The 18,516-nt window shown below is 30.7% G+C and overlaps 1 protein-coding gene across 2 annotated transcripts; it reads left to right on the top strand.

The window, feature by feature from the left end:
- Positions 1–13,872: 13,872 nt before the first annotated feature.
- LOC11415407 (BES1/BZR1 homolog protein 4) lies at positions 13,873–18,132 on the top strand. 2 transcript variants are annotated; one of them, XM_003596227.4, is made up of 3 exons: positions 13,873–14,438; positions 16,818–17,569; positions 17,700–18,132. In XM_003596227.4, exons 1-3 carry the CDS (start codon positions 14,223–14,225, stop codon positions 17,701–17,703), a joined length of 972 nt encoding a protein of 323 aa, XP_003596275.1. In that variant the 5' UTR covers positions 13,873–14,222; the 3' UTR covers positions 17,704–18,132. The 2 variants fall into 2 exon arrangements, with proteins under 2 accessions (XP_003596275.1, XP_024632258.1); XM_024776490.2 differs by lacking the exon at positions 17,700–18,132 and having other exon boundaries at positions 16,818–17,573.
- Positions 18,133–18,516: the final 384 nt, after the last annotated feature.

Below are 18,516 nucleotides of genomic sequence, written 5' to 3'. Positions count from 1 at the left end.
TTGGATCATTGATTATGAAATCAAGTTGCCAAAACAAATTTTTGTTTCTCTTTTAACTGATTCATGTTCTCTAGATCACTGTAATCATAAAATCCCAAAAAACAAAATATTATTTTATTTTGAAATTATTATGGAATCATTAATATTTATTTTATTTAGTTTATTTCACAATATATATATATATATATATATATATATATATATATATAATATTTGGTCCATACTATTTGGGTCATTGATATTTTTCCATTTCTTCAATTTTATATATGGATTCTTTCCTGATTTTTTTTCATATATGTTGTACTACAATTTGATGATGAATAAACCAAAATATTTGACTTTCGCCTAAAAAATCTCACATTCATGCATTGATAAAAAAAAATGCATTCTTCAATTAAAAAAAATTAAAAACTCATATGATTTATTTATTTTAACTGAAGAATGCATGAATTTTAATATTGTTGCAAAACATAGACCCTAAATAAGACTTCTGTAATAAGATGTGATTATTATGTTGTAGATTGTTTATGAATATGTTGGATGTGAAAATCCTATCATGAAACAACACTGAAAAACGAGCATTCTTGCCCATAATTAAATTAAAAACCAATACGAGTTCAGGACTTCATGTTGTGCTAAGTAGATAAGAGCTTTATGTTAGACTAAGTTTTGCTATTACCATAAATAAGTCAGAAGAGCAGACTATTTCCAATGTTGGAATCTATCTTCCACGACCATGGTCAATTATATGTAGCTTTATCGAGAGGAGTTTCTCAAAATTCAACAAAAGTTCCCATCAAAGAAATACAAGGAGAAGATTGAGACTTTCCAAAAAAAAAAACATAGTCTTTAATGATATTCTTTTATTGCAAACATATGATCTTTCCTTTACATAACAAAGTCATTTATACATTTATGTTATCATTTTACTAATTATTATTAGAATACACAATAAATGATTGTTATTTTATTTTTATTTTATATACAAACAAACCAAAATATGTCGAGTTGATAAATAATTTTGTTATTTGTTTTGACAATAATTTATAGATAAACTGATGTACGAATAGTTTTCATTAATATTAAAAAAATTATAATCAAAATTATACAAATAAACATAATAAAATATACACATGTTATCGTAGTAAAAAGAGCAGATAGACGGGTACGGTAATTCCCGTCTTTCCGCTAGTTATAATAGTCGATAAATCAAGTCATAATTAACTATTTATTTTTAATACTGGAGTATGGTGCACTATGCACCACTTATAAAGATGATGCACTTTAATTAGATGTCTCTTTATTTTATCATTTAATTTATTTTTCACATATTTCAATATTCGAATATTACTGCCATGACATTGTCAATTTTGTTTAAGAAATCACAAATTGAAATTTGGAGATACTACATAATTAATTAAATTTTCTCCATTTTAATAAAAAAAATTATATTCTCTTATATTTCCATTATATAATAATATATATATTCATCTCTTCAAATCCACACTACAATAAATCAAATATTGTTACCTTACAACCCTAATAATTTTCCATAAAGATTTTATTTATTTATAGTATGGATTTAGTTAGATGCATTGTGAGTATAAAAATATTTAGATAATATTGATCTGATTGATAATATTTCTTTAGCATAGAATCCACTGTAAAATAATTTTTGTTTCCTTCCTTCCTTCAAAAAAAAAAAAATATTTTTTGTTGACAAGTCCATTGTAAAGTAATTATATTGCTAACATCGAGACTTTAAATATATTATGATATTATATAGAAAAAGCATTGTAGACATAGATAATTGTGGCCCTTGTAGAAATTACTAGCTAGTGTTTTTTTATGGATACTAGCTAGTTGTTATTGATTGTTTCAAAAAAAAAAAAAAAACTAGTTATTATTTGATACAAAATAAAGATCTAGCAATAACAGTGACAAAAATTATTTGGGTCTGGTTTTTTATATCTAAGATGTTTGCAAAAGCCTCCTTTTTCATGGCCGGCGTGTTTGCAAAGACAATCGCAACAAGCATCATGCATGCCTGGAACACAGGGTCCAACATAGTTGTCGTCGCATATTTTCAAATCCGCCCCATACATTGTATCGGGCGGGCATTGAGGTGGCGGCCAAGTCACTCCAGCCGGACATCGAGCACCATCTTGACCAATCACTTTCTGTGAATCTATTCATCAAAGTTTATAAATTCATAGTTAGAATGTCTCACTAATATGTTATATAATGTCTCACTAATCTAGCCGGAGTTGTGATTTTAATTAAATTTAGCCATTATAAAAAATAATACAGTTAGTATGTCTCACTAATCAACAAGGTGTATTCTTAATCATCAATATTGATTAAAAAGGAACATTAAAAATTGAACTTACCCAAGAGTAGGACGATCATGACCAACATGGTGGTGGAAAAGAGTGAAAGTAGTATAGTTGCTCTTGCCATCTTTTAACTCAATGGTGTTTGGGAATAAATGTAGGATTATACGTTTTTATAAGCAAGGGGCCAATTTAGATTCATGCATTGGCTAAATATATTGGTGAACACAATTTATTTATTTTTTTTAAAAAAAAGTAGTAAATTAATATTAGTCAACCAAATTACTTTTTATAAATTACTTTTTTCTCATATAAATATAGTAATAAATAAATTTTTTCTCATATAAATTACTTTTTCTCATATAAATAATAATTAAAATTTAAAAAATTACCAAAAAAATTTACCAAAAAATTATATAATTATAGGCAACAGACCAATTTATATTCATGTATTGACTAATCATATTAATCAACCTAATTACTTTTTCTCATATAAATATGGTAATAAATAAATTACCTTTTCTCATATAAATAACAATTAAAATTTAAAAAATATAGTTATTGCAGTTGAAACAATAATGGAAATTTAATTCGATTTTTTTTTTTGAAGATTTTACATAATTTTTTGAAAAATTTGGAAATATATTAAGTTCGAGAATGGAAATGGTAATACCATATGGATTTTCCTGTCATTGATGGGAAATATATTAAGTTAGAATTTAGAAAAGAATTCAAAAAATTTATTCCTGAATTTTTACGAATTCTTTTTTGATTTCAAAAAAAAAAAATTCTGAAATTAGGAAGGATTTAAAAAAAAATCTGGAACTTCATTTTTTATTTTTTTTCGATTTTTCAAATTTTTAAAATAATTTTAGCTTTTTAAAAAATAATTAAAAAAAAGATTTTTCGTTTTTTAAAAAAAAAAATTAATTATAAATGACATGTAAATTATTTTTTACAAGTGGCATAAAAAAAAAATTGAAAAATAGAGAAAAAAAAATGTCACATCATAGATTCTGCTGAGTCACAAGGCTCAGGGGGCAAACATGAAAAATTTTATTTTACAAGGACGGAATCTAAAAAAAAAAACAGGGAGGAAAACCAAAAGTGCTCTATATTACAAGGGGGTAAAGCTCTATTAACCCTAAAATTAAATTTTTTTTATTTTGAAAATTAAATTTAAAAAATATGAATGTTTTTTCTGATTTAAAAAAAAAATCTGGAACTTAATTTTTTAAAAAAATCTGAATTTTTTTAAAAAATTTGACTTTTTTTCCTGATTTTTTAAATTTTATTTTTTTATTATAAATGACATGGAAAATGTATTTTACACGTGGCATCCAAAAAAAATTGAAAAATAAAAAAATGTCACGTCAGTGACACATCAAAGATTCTACTGAGTCACAGGGTATGGGGGGCAATCCTAAAGAATTTTCATTTTACGAGGACGGAATCTGGGAAAAAAAATTTACAGAGGGGAAAACCAAAAGTGCACTATATTATAAGGGATAAAGCCCTATTAACCCTAAAATGTATTGAATTGTTGAGTCTCCAAACCTCCTTTCTGACCAAAATGAAGTTATCTTAAAGGATAAGTTTGTTGATCACAATCACAATAGGTCAAAGTGGGAAATGCATATAAAATCCTTTTTTCATGCTTTGTGTGAAAAGTAGGAAGAGGTCTAATAGAATTTTTACACGGGGAGATGGTTGGGCGGAGAAGTCGGAGGATGTGTGGAAGTAGTTAATTTTTTCAAGAATCAAGTGAAGGAAACACAATGGTTATCGGGTAGAAATGTTCGAACCTTGTAAAACTGTTACGGGGGAGAGGAGATTAGTGGAGTGAAGGTCTTATCAGATGGTAATAGGAGTCTAGGTTTGGATGGGGATGGGGGGGGGGGGGGGGGGGGGGGGGGGGGGTTATCAAATGGAGAGGTAAATGTGATGTTTGACCAGTTACATTATTACATTGATCCCAAAGGTTTTGAACTCACATCACTTAGATGAGTTTCGTCATATCACTCTTTTGGGATTTTTGGCACTTGTGAAGGTTATAGGTTTTTCTAATTGTAAAGAGTCGGCTTTTATCAAAGAGAGGTTTATGGTGGATGGTGTGGTGGTCATAAATAACGTTGCTAGTTTAGCAAAAGGAACAAAAAATGAGAGTGCTTCATTTTAAAAGTAAATTTTAAAAAGACGTATGATTCTGTAAGTTGGAACTCTTTAGCTTACATGCTTAATGGAAGTGAAGATGTGGATTAGGGTGTGTGTTTTTTTAGAAACTTTGTCTGTATCGGTTAATGGAAGTCCCGCGGAAAAAGTGGCAATTAGTAGATTCTTATATCAAAGGGATCATTTGGTCTATATTAGAGATCATATACATCATTAATGAATCTAAAAAGTGAAATTACATTGATCGGATATCGAGATTTCAAAAAAATTGAAATTTCTTTTATACTCAGTATTTAGCAAAATGTGAAATTGAGAATTCCTAATAAAAGTAAACCTAAATGATTTTTACGTGGAATCACTCTTCTTAACATTAGTGGGTATCATTGTTAGTAGATCAATAGTTAGTCTCCAGCCTTTTACTTAGGCTTTGTTTGGGAGTTTGGAGTGGAGGGGAGGGGAGGGTTTTGGAAAAAAGGAAGGAGCAAGTGGAAGAAATAGAAGACGATTGGAGAAGAGGGCTTTTGAGGTTAATTTTTTACTCATAATAAAAAATTCCCCTCATTTAGGGGAACTCAAAAATTGTATTGGGGGGTTATGGAGGGTTTATATGAATTTTTCAAATCCAATCTATGTTGTCATAATATTCTTAAAATTAAAAGTATATTAATCATAACTATTAGTTTATCATTCTCTAAAAAACTATTCTTTCAAAAAATGTGAATTTTTTTGTCCATTTTTCTATATATTTCCAACCCCTCAAAATCCTCTCCTCCCTTCCCCTCCAAATTCCCAAACAAAGCCTTGACAATTGGGCATGCGTAATTAGAACACCTTGTTAGACTTTGTTCTTGAAGTGAGCAAGTAGTTATCACGAGCTTTATGAAGGGAAAATGCAAGTAGTTTATACAACACTTGTGTGCATATGGTCGGATCCAGGAAGGTGTCATGTGAGGGTGTGCAGTTTTCAAGTTTTGCACCAGTGTTTTTTCATATTTAGAAATGCTAACAAGTACTTTAAGGGCACACTTGATAAGAAGATTGACGTAGAAGTTTCTTCTTAGGATTTATGTATTTAATATATTGAAACATCAAAAAGCAACTTTTTTTACATTAAAGTTATCAAGTGTTTCCATTTTTGTATATCCTGAATATCAATAGTATAAGTTGATATTTTGAAAATATTATAAATTCATATCTTTCAAATGAATAATCAGTTTCCGCCACAATTTTAGAGAACCCTATCTCAACCAACATCTCCATACCATAAACAATAGCATAATTTATTTTTAAGACAAAATTATGCTTTTCATATGGAGCTCTCCCTCAAGTTGATCAAATATCAGGGCCGGAACTAGGCATAGGTCAGGGGTGCGACGGCCTAGGGCCCATGTCCATAGGAGCCCAAATTTTTTATTGTGGGGATGCATATAGAAATATTTGGTTTTTGGAAGGTGTATATAACAAAGTATACTGAAAGGCCCCAAACATTGACATGATGAAAGGTTGGGCTGAAACCTGTTAATATTTTTTGCCCTTTTGACGTGATTTGTTGATATACCCCCATATATCACAAAGATTTCTACATGCTCCCTTCCTATAAAAACATTTGGTTGTTCTTAATAATGTGCAAAAAAATTATTATTGAAGAAATTGGTGATATTTTTTTGGGCCATTTGTTCCTAATAATGTGCCTCACTAATATTAAAAATATTGGTGATATTAATTTTAATCTTGTTTTTCAAAGGTTCCAAAAAATTAAATTATATCATTATAGTAATGTCAACTTTTTTGAATTGATTAAAAAGATTGCAAAATTGAATTTGATAATGCACAATCATGCGAAACACATTCGTGATCATGAAACCGATGTAAGACGCATTTAGGATCATGTGTCCCTATTGTTCTCGGGTGCTAACAAATTTTTGGATCATGAAACCCATGTGAGACGCATTTAGGACCATGAGACGAATTTAGTAATGTCAACTTTTTTTGTGTTATTATTCTTTGGTGGTAAAATTTCAGTCTACTTCGCAAGTGCTATTGTTCTCTACTTCTATGATATTTTATTTTGTTTTGGTGTTTATAAAGTATTTGATTTATTTTCATATGTTGCCTAAAAATACATTTATTTGGTAGTGAAAAGCGAGAAAAAAAAACGAAATGAAGACCTAATAAAATAACAACAATGAACTAAAAAAGTTTGTTATGTATTATGTAAGGGACCCTTTTCTCATATTAAGTCTAAGACCTGTAAAACTCTAGAAACGGCCCTGTCAAATATACAATGACATACTCTTCTACGTTGCGAGCAACACCCCACAACCAACTTTATTTTGAGAAGCATTCATTACACCATTACAGTTCAATTTAAATGTGGGTTTTTGAAAAGAGGAGGATTATTTGAACAACCACATTTATTGACAACTTGGGGAACAACCTAAATATACAAAGAAATATGAGTATTGATACAAAATCCAAAGCAATAGAGAGAGAAAGTAAAAACATAATATAAATATGAGAGAAAGTTGTCACAAAAGTTGTAGTTGTTCAAATATAATTTCTCTTTTGAAAATTAGGGTGGACACATTGTGATTCTATGCATCCACTATGATAACAAACATAGGTTACGTCGAACATTTTATCAAGATTAATATGGATCATGAAACAACATTGTATCTAATCTAATCAAAGGCTCTGCTTGAATTGATGGAACATAACGGAATGGAGCGAAACGGATTGGAATGAAATAGATAGTAAATTCTATTGTTTGAATATTTTATAATGGAGCGGAATAAATTTACCGTCCCATTAATTGAATTATTGACGAAATGAAATGAATTATAACTATTTATTCCAATTTTAACCTTCTTTAAAAATACCAGAGTATAAAATTAAAACATATATCTTCCACTAAAATGATTACAAAATATATAATTATGATAACAAATAGTTGAAGTCTTATGTTTTTCTAAGCTATATTCGAGTTAATTAAAACCTACATAAAATAAACAACTGCATACATGCAATACAACAACCAATTACAATTTCATTGAGGAGTAATTAAGGATTGATCTTGTTTCCATAAGCAATGCAGAAACAAACATAACTAATGTAGAGAAGACTGGCGACCCGCACACGTTCGCATGGCTAGTTGGATGGAGAGAGAGAGTGAAACATAAAGGAGAGAGAAAGTGGGACCCACAAGAAGCATGCAAAAGCGTGTGGTCACGTGAAAGTGGAAAGGAAACAACGATGAAGGAGACACACTCACAAATTCACCACCGTTCACCACCAACATCATCGCTTCATGCATCACTTTCAACACGTGCGCCGAACCACCCTCGCACGTGTCCCTTCTATCCTCAATACGCTACCGTTTTTTTTAGCAATGAAACGGAATTATGTTGTTGGCATAATTAAAATAAGAGAATTGATATTTGAAGAAGTATTTGATTGGTGCTAGTCACACAAAAAAAAAACAAGTTAGACCCAAATTTATTTAAAATTTTACAATAATACCAAAATTGTCATCTTCATGTAAATTTTTAAAAATTCATCTTTTATGATCATTCTGAACCCTTACCTCCTTTCATCCACAAATCACCATATATGTGTATCTGAATCAACATCTTTGTTATTGATCTGTACTATATTCTTAAAGGTTAGTGAATTTCATGAATTTCATTTTCGATGAGTTTCTATTTGTTTATTATTTGTTTTGGTATGAGATATGTCTGTTAATTTGATTTTAATTGAGAGGTTAGTGTAAATTAAGTTTACGTGTATGTATATAAAAGGGGTTAGTGTAGTTTACGTATGTAGGTTAATGTAAATTCAAGTTTACGTATGTTTAATTAGGTTAGTGTAAATTCAGTTTACTTACGTTCAATCTATGTTAATGTAAATTAAGTTTACTTATGTTCAATTTAAGTTAATGTAAATTTAGTTTACGTATGTATATAAGAGGTTAGTGTAAATTCAGTTTACTTACGTTCAATCTAGGATAATGTAAATTAAGTTTACTTACGTTCAATCTAGTTAATGTAAATTAAGTAAAGTTTACTTATGTTCAATCTAGGTTAATGTAAATTCAGTTTACTTACGTTCAATCTATGTTAATGTAAATTAAGTTTACTTATGTTCAATTTAGGTTAATGTAAATTAAGTTTACTTATGTTCAATTTACGTTAATGTAAATTTAGTTAATTTGAAATTTTTATTTTAGTTAAAGGGTATATTAGTCATTCTGGGATGTAACTTGTTTTTTTTGGGATGTGACTAGCATCAGTCGAAATATTTTTAAACAACTTCTGTGACAATTTTCTCATACTTTCATTGTATTTTTATTCTTTTTTCTCTTTATATTAGTTGTTAAAATATCATTTCTCTTAAAATAAATTGTCGATTAATTCTTTGTCTTTAAAATGTCTATAAGTTGATGGCTTGTATTGATATTGTCTCGTCCTTATTAGACTTGTACCTAATTGAGTTTAAAGTGAATTTGGGTCTAAAAGTTGGTTTGAACTTATGTTAGAGTTGAATTTATGTCACATACAATACAATCTGATATAACTTATCTTTTAAACACCCCTAATATTATTCGGAAAAAAAAAAGTTTTTCTTGGAAGATCACACATTGTCTATGAACATATACTCCTTCTGTCCCATTATAAGTGAGTATTTTCTAAAAAATATTGTTCTAAAATAACCGTCTCATTTCACTTTTAAATACAATATTAATTACTTTTTTTCAATTATAACTCTAATCAATACTACTTTCATCACTCTTAACTAAATATATTCCACTTTGCATTTGTGATAGTGGAGAGTGCATCAATATTTAACAAGATCACTTAAAACCACTTTTCCTTCTCCTTCATTTATACATTTTTTTTAATATATGTGAAATGAGCAAATGATTCACTTAATCTGAAACGGAGGGAGTACTAATATCAGAGTTACTGCTAAAAAAAAGTAATAATAATATTTTTTTTTTTGAAAGTATTAAAAATAAACAATTAAAACACAAGGAGTGCTAGGATCGAAAGGTTATAAAGTTAGAAAGTATAAAAAACAACACTAAAACAACAATTCTCCAAATTAAATTGAAAAAAAAAAATTAGAAATAAAGTCACTCATTGACATATGAGTGTTTTTTTTTTTATTTTTATTTTTTTATTTTTTTTATTACAAAGGCTAATCACACATAAAAAGAATTGCATATGTCACTCATTGACATATGAGTGATTGAATGCTCCATGAATATAAATTATACGATACGAAAAAGAATTGCATATAAAAAGAAATGCAAACAAAAAAAAAATGGAAAATAGTTCTTAGACACCCAGATTTCAATCTACCACCAGAGAGAAAGAAATAACGAGAGTAAAATGATAGAAGTGATAGGCATGCGCGATAGTGATAGAATAATGTGTTGGATGAGTGTGTGAAAACTGATGGTGTATATATATATATATATATATATATATATATATATATATATATATATATAAGTGCTAAAAAAAATTGTATATAGTCTCTGTGCACATCAAGTCTAGAAAAATATTTCCTGAACATCTCTACACCTTGAAAGGTAAAAAAATCAAGAGCCTGACATGAAAAATGTGATATATTAATGATGTGATATGAAAAAAAATATATGTTATACTGGTGTATGAAAACTAAAAACGTAAACATATCATTGTTGTTAAATTTATATGCACATGTTAAAAAAAATCATAAATAGATGAAAGAATATATACTAGTACTAATTTTATATAAAAAATGAATGTGTATTTATCAATTAGTATTACAAATGCAAAGTAAAATATAATAGACTTGAGTCTTGAGAGCAGTACATAATATAGGTAAATTAGAATAAAATAATGAAACTTTTTTCAAAAACCAAAATAATGAAAATTGCATAAAAAAATATAAAATACCAAATGTGCCAATTATTTTTTGTCAAACAAATGTCATAATTGTTGTAGAATAAAATGAGTAATGCATTTCTATCAAGAAAAAAAAAAGTGAAATGCATTATTTTAAGAAAATTACTTGTATATCAATAAGTATTATAAATGCAAAGTCTATCCGGTATTAAAACCGACACTGTCCTTAGTAGTTCAGACTTTTACAAAGTATAGGTTATGCGGAATCTCGCAAGATGTTGAACTGTTGATTCCGTTTTTTACTATTACTAGTTGGTTTTGGAATAGTATCCACCACTAATTTGGTAGAATGTTTTACCTTCGTTTCTTAGAGAGGTTTTATTAGAGACAAAAACATGCTTGTTTTTGTTTTGATCCTTATTAGGTCTCTTGTTTTTGTTTGTTTTCGAGGGTTTTAATTTGATCTTCCTCTTATACAGATTTACTCTTTTCTAATAATATTTTTGAGCAGATGATATAAGATATGAGTTGCTTTGAGATGTCAATCTAGTTGGGATATCTGTTTTTCCTTAATGCAAAGTAAAAGATAATAACTTAAAATCGTATATGTAGTATTAATTTATAAGTAAAATTAGGTTAAAATAACGATTTTTAAAATAAAAAATAATAAAATTTGCATTAAAAATATAAAATGTTAGATGTGGCAATTATTTTTGGTCAAACAAATCTCATAATTTCTTTTTGTTTTGGTGTTGAAACAAAAGTCATAATTATTGTAGAACAAGATGAGCAATACATTTCTACAGAAAAAACAAAGTAATGCATTATTTAAAAAATAAATTGCGTATAAGAAATTATCTCCAATATTAGAAAAATGTGACACATTATCAATCAAAAGCATATGTAGTGCTCCTTATTTTTGGGATTTTGCCTCTATTTTAAGTTCCCAAAATGCCCATGCCATATCTGTTCTATATTGTCGTCTTCTTACACAAAATTGGCGAATTATGTGTATTTATCAACCATCATTTATCTCTATCTCTATCAATGAGTCTCGTGGTCTACCAACACGAGTTTTGTTTTGGCTATTCAAGTCAAATAAGCGTGCTTTGTAATAATGCTAACTTTTTGCTTTTGTCCTAATATAATTCAACGGGTTGTTTGTGCCTAATTAACCCTTTTTTTAAGAAAATTTCCTTTGACCATTCACTGGCTACAAACCATAATTTACAGCCATATACATACATCAATACATAGTTTATCTAAATATTAATCAATACTAGTTGGGTATCTTTGAAAATTTTATTAAAGAATTGAAAGTAGAATACCTACTATAGTACTGATCATTGGTCCCATTTTCACATTTATGTGTCACTTTAGTTAATTAAGACACCCTAAAGCAATTTGAGTTCGAGACATAGTGACATATTCTACAATAGTATAAAAATATATATCGAATATCTTGGTAAATAAATTAGTAATAATCTCAATCTTTATAGACTTTTGAATGAGTTAAGGCTTGTAATTTAGTAGTTCTACATGTTTGTTTATTTGCATTTCTATATAAAAAAAGTTGTAATACATGTTTGTGTTGGAACATTTGGGGAGTCTAAGTATTAGGTTAATTAGAGTAACAACATAAATGAATCAAACATCACATCTTCACTAAAAATCTTACGATATTGGATATATGAGTAGTCTCGTTTATATGTTGCTCAACATATAATTTTTTGTGCAACATGAGACTTCTAACTCACATTTGATATATCAACATTCTATCCCTAAGTGTGAAATTAGTTGTATCCTTCATCCAACATCGCATCACTCCCGCTCCCCTTCAAGTCGAATAAGACTCTAGTAACATTATTAGGACTTTCGGATGAGTCTTATTTTTTTTTTTTTTGTGGTGGTTGGGGTTTGAACCCCGGACCTTGCATATATTATGCATTATCCATACCATCTGAGCTAAGCTCACGAGGACATGACTTTCGGAGGAGGCTATCAAGTTGATAACTACATTGGATTAAGAGTAGCTACAATGGTGAGTTAGACACTACATGTTTACCTAAAACATTGAAGGCCTTTTTTAAAGTTTAGAAGGGGAGAGTTTTCGGAAGAAAAAAGAGAGAAGAAAATGTAAGGAATAACGAGCTTTGATAGAGGGAAGACTTTTATAGGTTCATTTTTCTTAATCCTTGTTGTAAAAGGGTTTAGATAGATTCTTAAAAAAATGAAAATAATAAGCTCAGAATAAAAAATATATTAATCATAAGTCTTCTCTTATCATTTTTTACAAAATCACTGTCTCAAATATGGATAAAAATTTCTATCTTTTTGCCTCTCTTTCCATCGTTTCAAACTCCCAAACATGCCCTAAGAGAATAGAGATACGAGTCTTCTCAATCATTTGCTATTCAACATTAACTTTGTTGTTTGTTCTATACAATTTTTTTAGAAAACTTTGTTATGTTCAATGCAAGCCTTCTAAATCATACTTGATACTCAACATTTAATATAGTGGTTGGTCTTGCGACACGACCACAAAAATCACAATAAAATTTCACGCCAACACAAAAGCTCAATTTTGTTGCTTCTGAAAATTTGCGGCGGAACAACACCAAGACACAAGAAGCAATGGTCAAATGCACGTCCAAAAACATGTTTGGTGTGTTTAAAAAGCATACTAGGTAAATGAATAAATGTGTCTCTCGAACCATTTATTTTCACATTACGATCATACATCAAACGCGGAACTCCAATTACTAACTTAACATTAATCGTCACTCATATTGTTGTTTTCGCTACGTTCGTTTTTGGTTACACGATAAAACAAAAGAAACAATACGACAAAAGAAACAATACTAGTCAATAACATTGAAGATAACTCGGGACAAGCATCCTACTATCTAACTAGAAGTTTCAAACTTCTAGCTCTTAATTTGATAAGAATGTCGGCGCACACGTGAAAACTCGGGACAAACCTTTGTAATCTAACTAGAAGTTTCAAACTCCTAGCTCTTAACTTGATAGCAATGTCGGCACACACATTCGTTCTCAATTAATATGATAAGGAGAGATTCCCACAATTATAAATATATTTTTCTTAAATAATAAAAATTCCAAATTTTTTAACTCATAGAACAATAAATACACTAATCATAAACCTACCAGCTATGTGTCTGTTTTTTCTTCTTCTTTCTTTCCAAATTTAAGAAACATTATGATTTAATTAACCTCAAACCTTGATCACATTTCCCTCCTTAATTTATCCTAATACACACTGCCACACATACATGAATCAGACAGAGTGTTCACCTCAGTCAACCTTAACACGGAGTCCAGTCACACACGTACAAATCTCACTCCACATTAAAACTTTCTCTTTCTCTCTCTTCAATCCCAATGGCATCACCGTAAATAACCCACCAAACCATGTCTCTTTTCATCACCTCAATGTATTTAGTCCACTTTTTCTTTCACACTCTCTCTTTCTTCCTTCAACGCGTTTCTTCAAAAACTACACACACAATTCTCCGACGAGTTTTCCGGTCAACATTCACCGTTAACTAACTCCGGCGAAGTAACAACCTCACGCTCTTAGATCCGATCAGATCAAAATTCTCCCGTTCTCAATTTCTTCCAAGTTCAACTCCTTCAAAGTTCAAACTCTGTAGTTTTGTAGTCAAACTTTTTTTTTTTCTCCGATTCAAATCTTCAAAGAGCTTCTTCATACTCTTCTTCTTACTTCTCTGATAATTTTTTTTTGTTCATCGGAGTTTTTTTTGTTGCTTTTTTCTTCACCGGCGGTGAGATTTTTTCCGGCGAGATGACGTCGGGGACGAGGCAACCAACGTGGAAGGAGAGAGAGAATAACAAGAGGAGAGAGAGGAGAAGAAGAGCTATAGCAGCGAAGATCTTCTCCGGTTTGAGAATGTATGGGAACTATAAGCTTCCGAAACATTGTGACAACAATGAAGTTCTCAAAGCTCTTTGTAATGAAGCTGGTTGGATCGTTGAACCTGATGGTACAACTTATCGTAAGGTAAACGCGCTTTTCAGAATAAGCTATTTTTTAAGTTATTAGATATAATTATTTCATTATTATTGTTTCTAATTTTAGTATTAATTTGGTTAATATCAATTATAGTAGTTTATACAAATGATGAATAACTGAATAACGTTGAGAAATTCACAAAAAAAAATATAAAAAAAAATTGTTATGCATGTGGGGTTTTGATTTCTGAAAATTCCAGCAATATAGCACATGACAATTGCACATGCTACTGACGCTAGCAATGATTCTCCAAATCAAAAGGACGTAAAAATGGCAGAGAGCTATGTAGCACATACACTTCTCGAAATCGTGTTCAACACGGTGCCGAACATGAAATTAACGACATCTAATTACGTTTAATTATGCAATTTTTTTTCAAATTATTACGAGTATCTACGTGTTTGGTGTCCGAGTCAGTATCAGTGTAGACAGATAGATAGTGCTGTGTTTATGGTAATGTGATTACAAGAATTAGGTTAGATTCTTTCTATTTTTAGGACTCGCCGGTGTACGTTAGATCTGGTCGGGGTAGTGTCTGAGGCACTGTGCCTTTCGCTTTTAAGCGTGAAGCACTAAAGATTCTCTCTATGGTTTTTTTTTTTTATGATTCATAAATTCATAATGATCCGTGAGAAATATTTTGAGGGGCATAGATCTCGAGGGTGCAAGAAAAAAAATGGTATTTTGAGATTTGGACTTTTGAGGGCAATGAAATGTGAACAATTTTTTAACATGACCCTTTTGAATTTGAGTATTTGTTGAGGGTAATTTTGGTAGTTTAGGTGTGTGATTTGGTATATTTAGTTTGTTGCTGAGCTTGTTGCTATTTGGCAGAAGCTTTTGCAGACATTGCATGGTACTCTGATTTGGAGAGCTACTTTTTTCCTTACTTCCCGTGATATTTCTTCTTCTTTTAGGAGGTTGCGGTTGTATTTATTTAGATTTAGATTTAGAACTTTATCTTTAACTTTTGCAGTGTTACCTTTATTATTGATGACGATCTATAAACTGGAAAGAGTGGCTGTATTCACTGTTGAGTGTATTAACTCACCAGTTTTGTTTGTCCTCAATAGGACTTTCCTTGGTTGGGTTTCTTTCCTTTTACTTTTTCCATTTTCGTTTTTGCATTTATTGTTTTTGGTAAAAGATGAATAGAAAAATGTGGTTGAGTACGTGTGTTTAAAGAGGACACATTATTCTTCTATCTTTGTGAATTAAAAGTGACAGGTTTTAGCTAACTGAACAAAAATTAACCAAAATGGCAATCAAAGCAGTTACATACTATAATATAATACAAGCAAACATCTAACTTATCAGGCCAGTTGATGTTTTATATACTCTTTTGTTGTTAAAGATGCTGCCTAGTGCCTACAAAATTGACATATCTTATTTATGTTTTTAGACAAGTTAATATATAAAACCAGATTAATATCCCAAATTCTAAGAATAGAACTCTTCAATGTTCAACTGTAGGTTACTAGTGTTCTTCAATAATGGAATGGTTGTAATTGAAATGAATGAAGTAATGACAAAAACTTGATGCATTATTGAATCAGACAGAGCTATAGTAAGCTATTAGAGTAAAATTTTCCCCACTCTGACATTTGTAGGAGCAGGACTGTAGGAGTATTAGTACAGTTTAAGGGATAACTGTTTCTAGCAACTGGTTCAATGGTTACTGTTATATTTTTCACTGGTTGTTAAAAACAATTCCTTCTGTGCTTGTATTGATTTTACTTTCACCAAAGACAAGAAGATGTTGGTCAGTTATTTTTTTTTCCTATTATTTACCAACTTTCTGTTAAACAATTGTTTACTTTATTTATTTGTAATATACCAAAAGCTTTCTGTTAAACAACTGCAAAAATGATTTTGATTGTGATTAAAGCAGGGTTTTTCCAAAAGCTCCAAACTATTTATCTCTTTTTCAAAAACTTTTCCAAAACCGTCCTCCCAAACAAGCCTTAAAGCACTGAATTGAATTCACTGTTAATCTGGCTATGATGCAAAAATCTACTTACATTCTTGGCCGCTTAAACCTACATTCTTGCCTGCTTAAAAAGGAATTAAAATCTGCTGAATACTGATACACATTGACTGTATATACTGATCTACAAGCATAATGTTGCTACAATGTCCAATAATAGGAAGTTCTTTTTCAAATTAGTCCATTGCATGAAAGTTATATTTTGTTGGCATATTAGATGCTTTATTGAAGGGAAAACTATGAAACTGTTTGTTGCCTATCGATCCTTTAGTTGCTAAAAGGATATACCTTGATATACAAATGAAACTAATTTGAAGTCTCATAATTTTGTATATTCTATTTCTTATGTCTTAATTATTAATAAAAATGTTTATTTCAAGGGATGCAAGCCTGCGGAACGCATCGATGTGATAGGTGGTTCTACAATGGGAAGCCCGTGTTCATCTTACCATGTAAGTCCCTGTGCTTCCTACAACCCAAGTCCTGGCTCTTCTTCCTTCCCTAGCCCGCGCTCATCCCATGCTGTAAATCCTAATGGTGATGGAAATTCCCTCATTCCATGGCTCAAAAACCTCTCATCTGGATCATCATCAGCATCCTCTTCCAAGCTTCCACAGCTATATATTCACACCGGCTCCATCAGTGCTCCTGTCACTCCTCCACTTAGCTCTCCAACTGCTCGATCACCCCAGAGGAAAGCTGACTGGGAGGATCAGTCTACTCGCCCTGGGTGGGGTGGGCAGCAGTACTCTTTCCAGCCTTCCTCCACTCCTCCTAGCCCTGGTCGCCAAGTTCTCGACCCAGATTGGTTTGCTGGTATTAGGATGCCCCACAGCGGGCAAACTTCTCCTACCTTCAGCCTAGTTGCTACTAATCCATTTGGCTTCAGGGAAGAGGTTTTCTGTGGCAGTGATTCCCGCATGTGGACCCCTGGACAAAGTGGGACATGTTCTCCAGCTTTAGCTGCAGGCTCTGATCATAATGCTGACATACCAATGTCTGAAGCTATTTCAGATGAATTTGCCTTTGGAAGCAGTGCAGTTGGTTTGGTGAAGCCTTGGGAAGGAGAGAGGATCCATGAAGATTCTGGATCAGATGATTTAGAGCTCACTCTTGGTACCTCAAAGACCAGGTAGGTAGTGACAACATTTGAAAAACAGGGCAAAATTAAAAAAACATGTATATTTGATATATTGAAATTTTGATTTTTTATTATTCATTCATTTTGAATAAAAGTGTAACCTGAATTCACTTTGTTGCAGGTAAAATGCTGCATAAATGAGCTATCCCAAAAAAAAGTGCTGCATAAATGAATAGTCAGTGGTCCCCTCAATATGAAATTTGACTCTGTTATATTATGTAGAAAAGTTAGAGGAGGGAGTTAAGGTGATGAAAGCGAGCATTTGCTCTTCCATTTTATTTTATTTTATTCTTTTATTTTCTCTAAGGTCTTATTTATTCTTAAGTTATATATTATGTATACAACTTTAGTTAGTAGTTAGGTGTGGGATGATTTTTCAACCCTTTCATTTTGGTCAATCATGTTAAACCCTCAAATACTATTGGAAAGATCAATATACCTGTAATGGATTGGGTTGGTATTTATATTCAAAGTAAAATTAGGCAAAAGATTCAAATGTACCTGCATGACCAAGGAAGTTAAATGCAAATTCGGATTGGGTTATAGGCCTACCATATATCTTTTCCAATTTTCTATCACTTGTTTTTCTGATTTTTTTTTCAGGGTGACAAAATATACCATTTTTCTTAGATTTCTGAAATCAAAAGAACTAAAAAGTTCTTGTTTTTAATGATCACCTGTGGACCAATATGCCAGTACTTGCTACCTTCACACTGATCATTTTTCAGAAACTGGAATGGATCTGTCCTCTTGTGATGTGTCTGTTTTTCGAATATCTTTGACCTGATATTTGAGTTTGGCTACGAATATTTTTTGTCCTTGCCATGTCAATATTTGCTGTAACGGTGCCATTGTGTGACTATGAATGGTATCTTCTTACTTCTATTATTGTGATTTATTACTCTTTGATTAAACAAAAGCTTCTTGGAAGAGCTTAC

The sequence above is a fragment of the Medicago truncatula genome, chromosome 2, assembly GCF_003473485.1.
Source record: "Medicago truncatula cultivar Jemalong A17 chromosome 2, MtrunA17r5.0-ANR, whole genome shotgun sequence".
Classification (NCBI taxonomy): domain Eukaryota; kingdom Viridiplantae; phylum Streptophyta; class Magnoliopsida; order Fabales; family Fabaceae; genus Medicago; species Medicago truncatula.
Note: the sequence above shows the minus strand (reverse complement) of the source record. Positions and strands in the feature narration are given on the sequence as shown.

Coding starts and splice junctions, on each gene's coding strand:
- LOC11415407 (XM_003596227.4), top strand. CDS start 14,223: ATGACGTCGGGGACGAGGCAACCAACGTGGAAGGAGAGAGAGAATAAC. Junction 14,439..16,817: donor ATGGTACAACTTATCGTAAG/GTAAACGCGCTT, acceptor GTTTATTTCAAG/GGATGCAAGCCTGCGGAACG.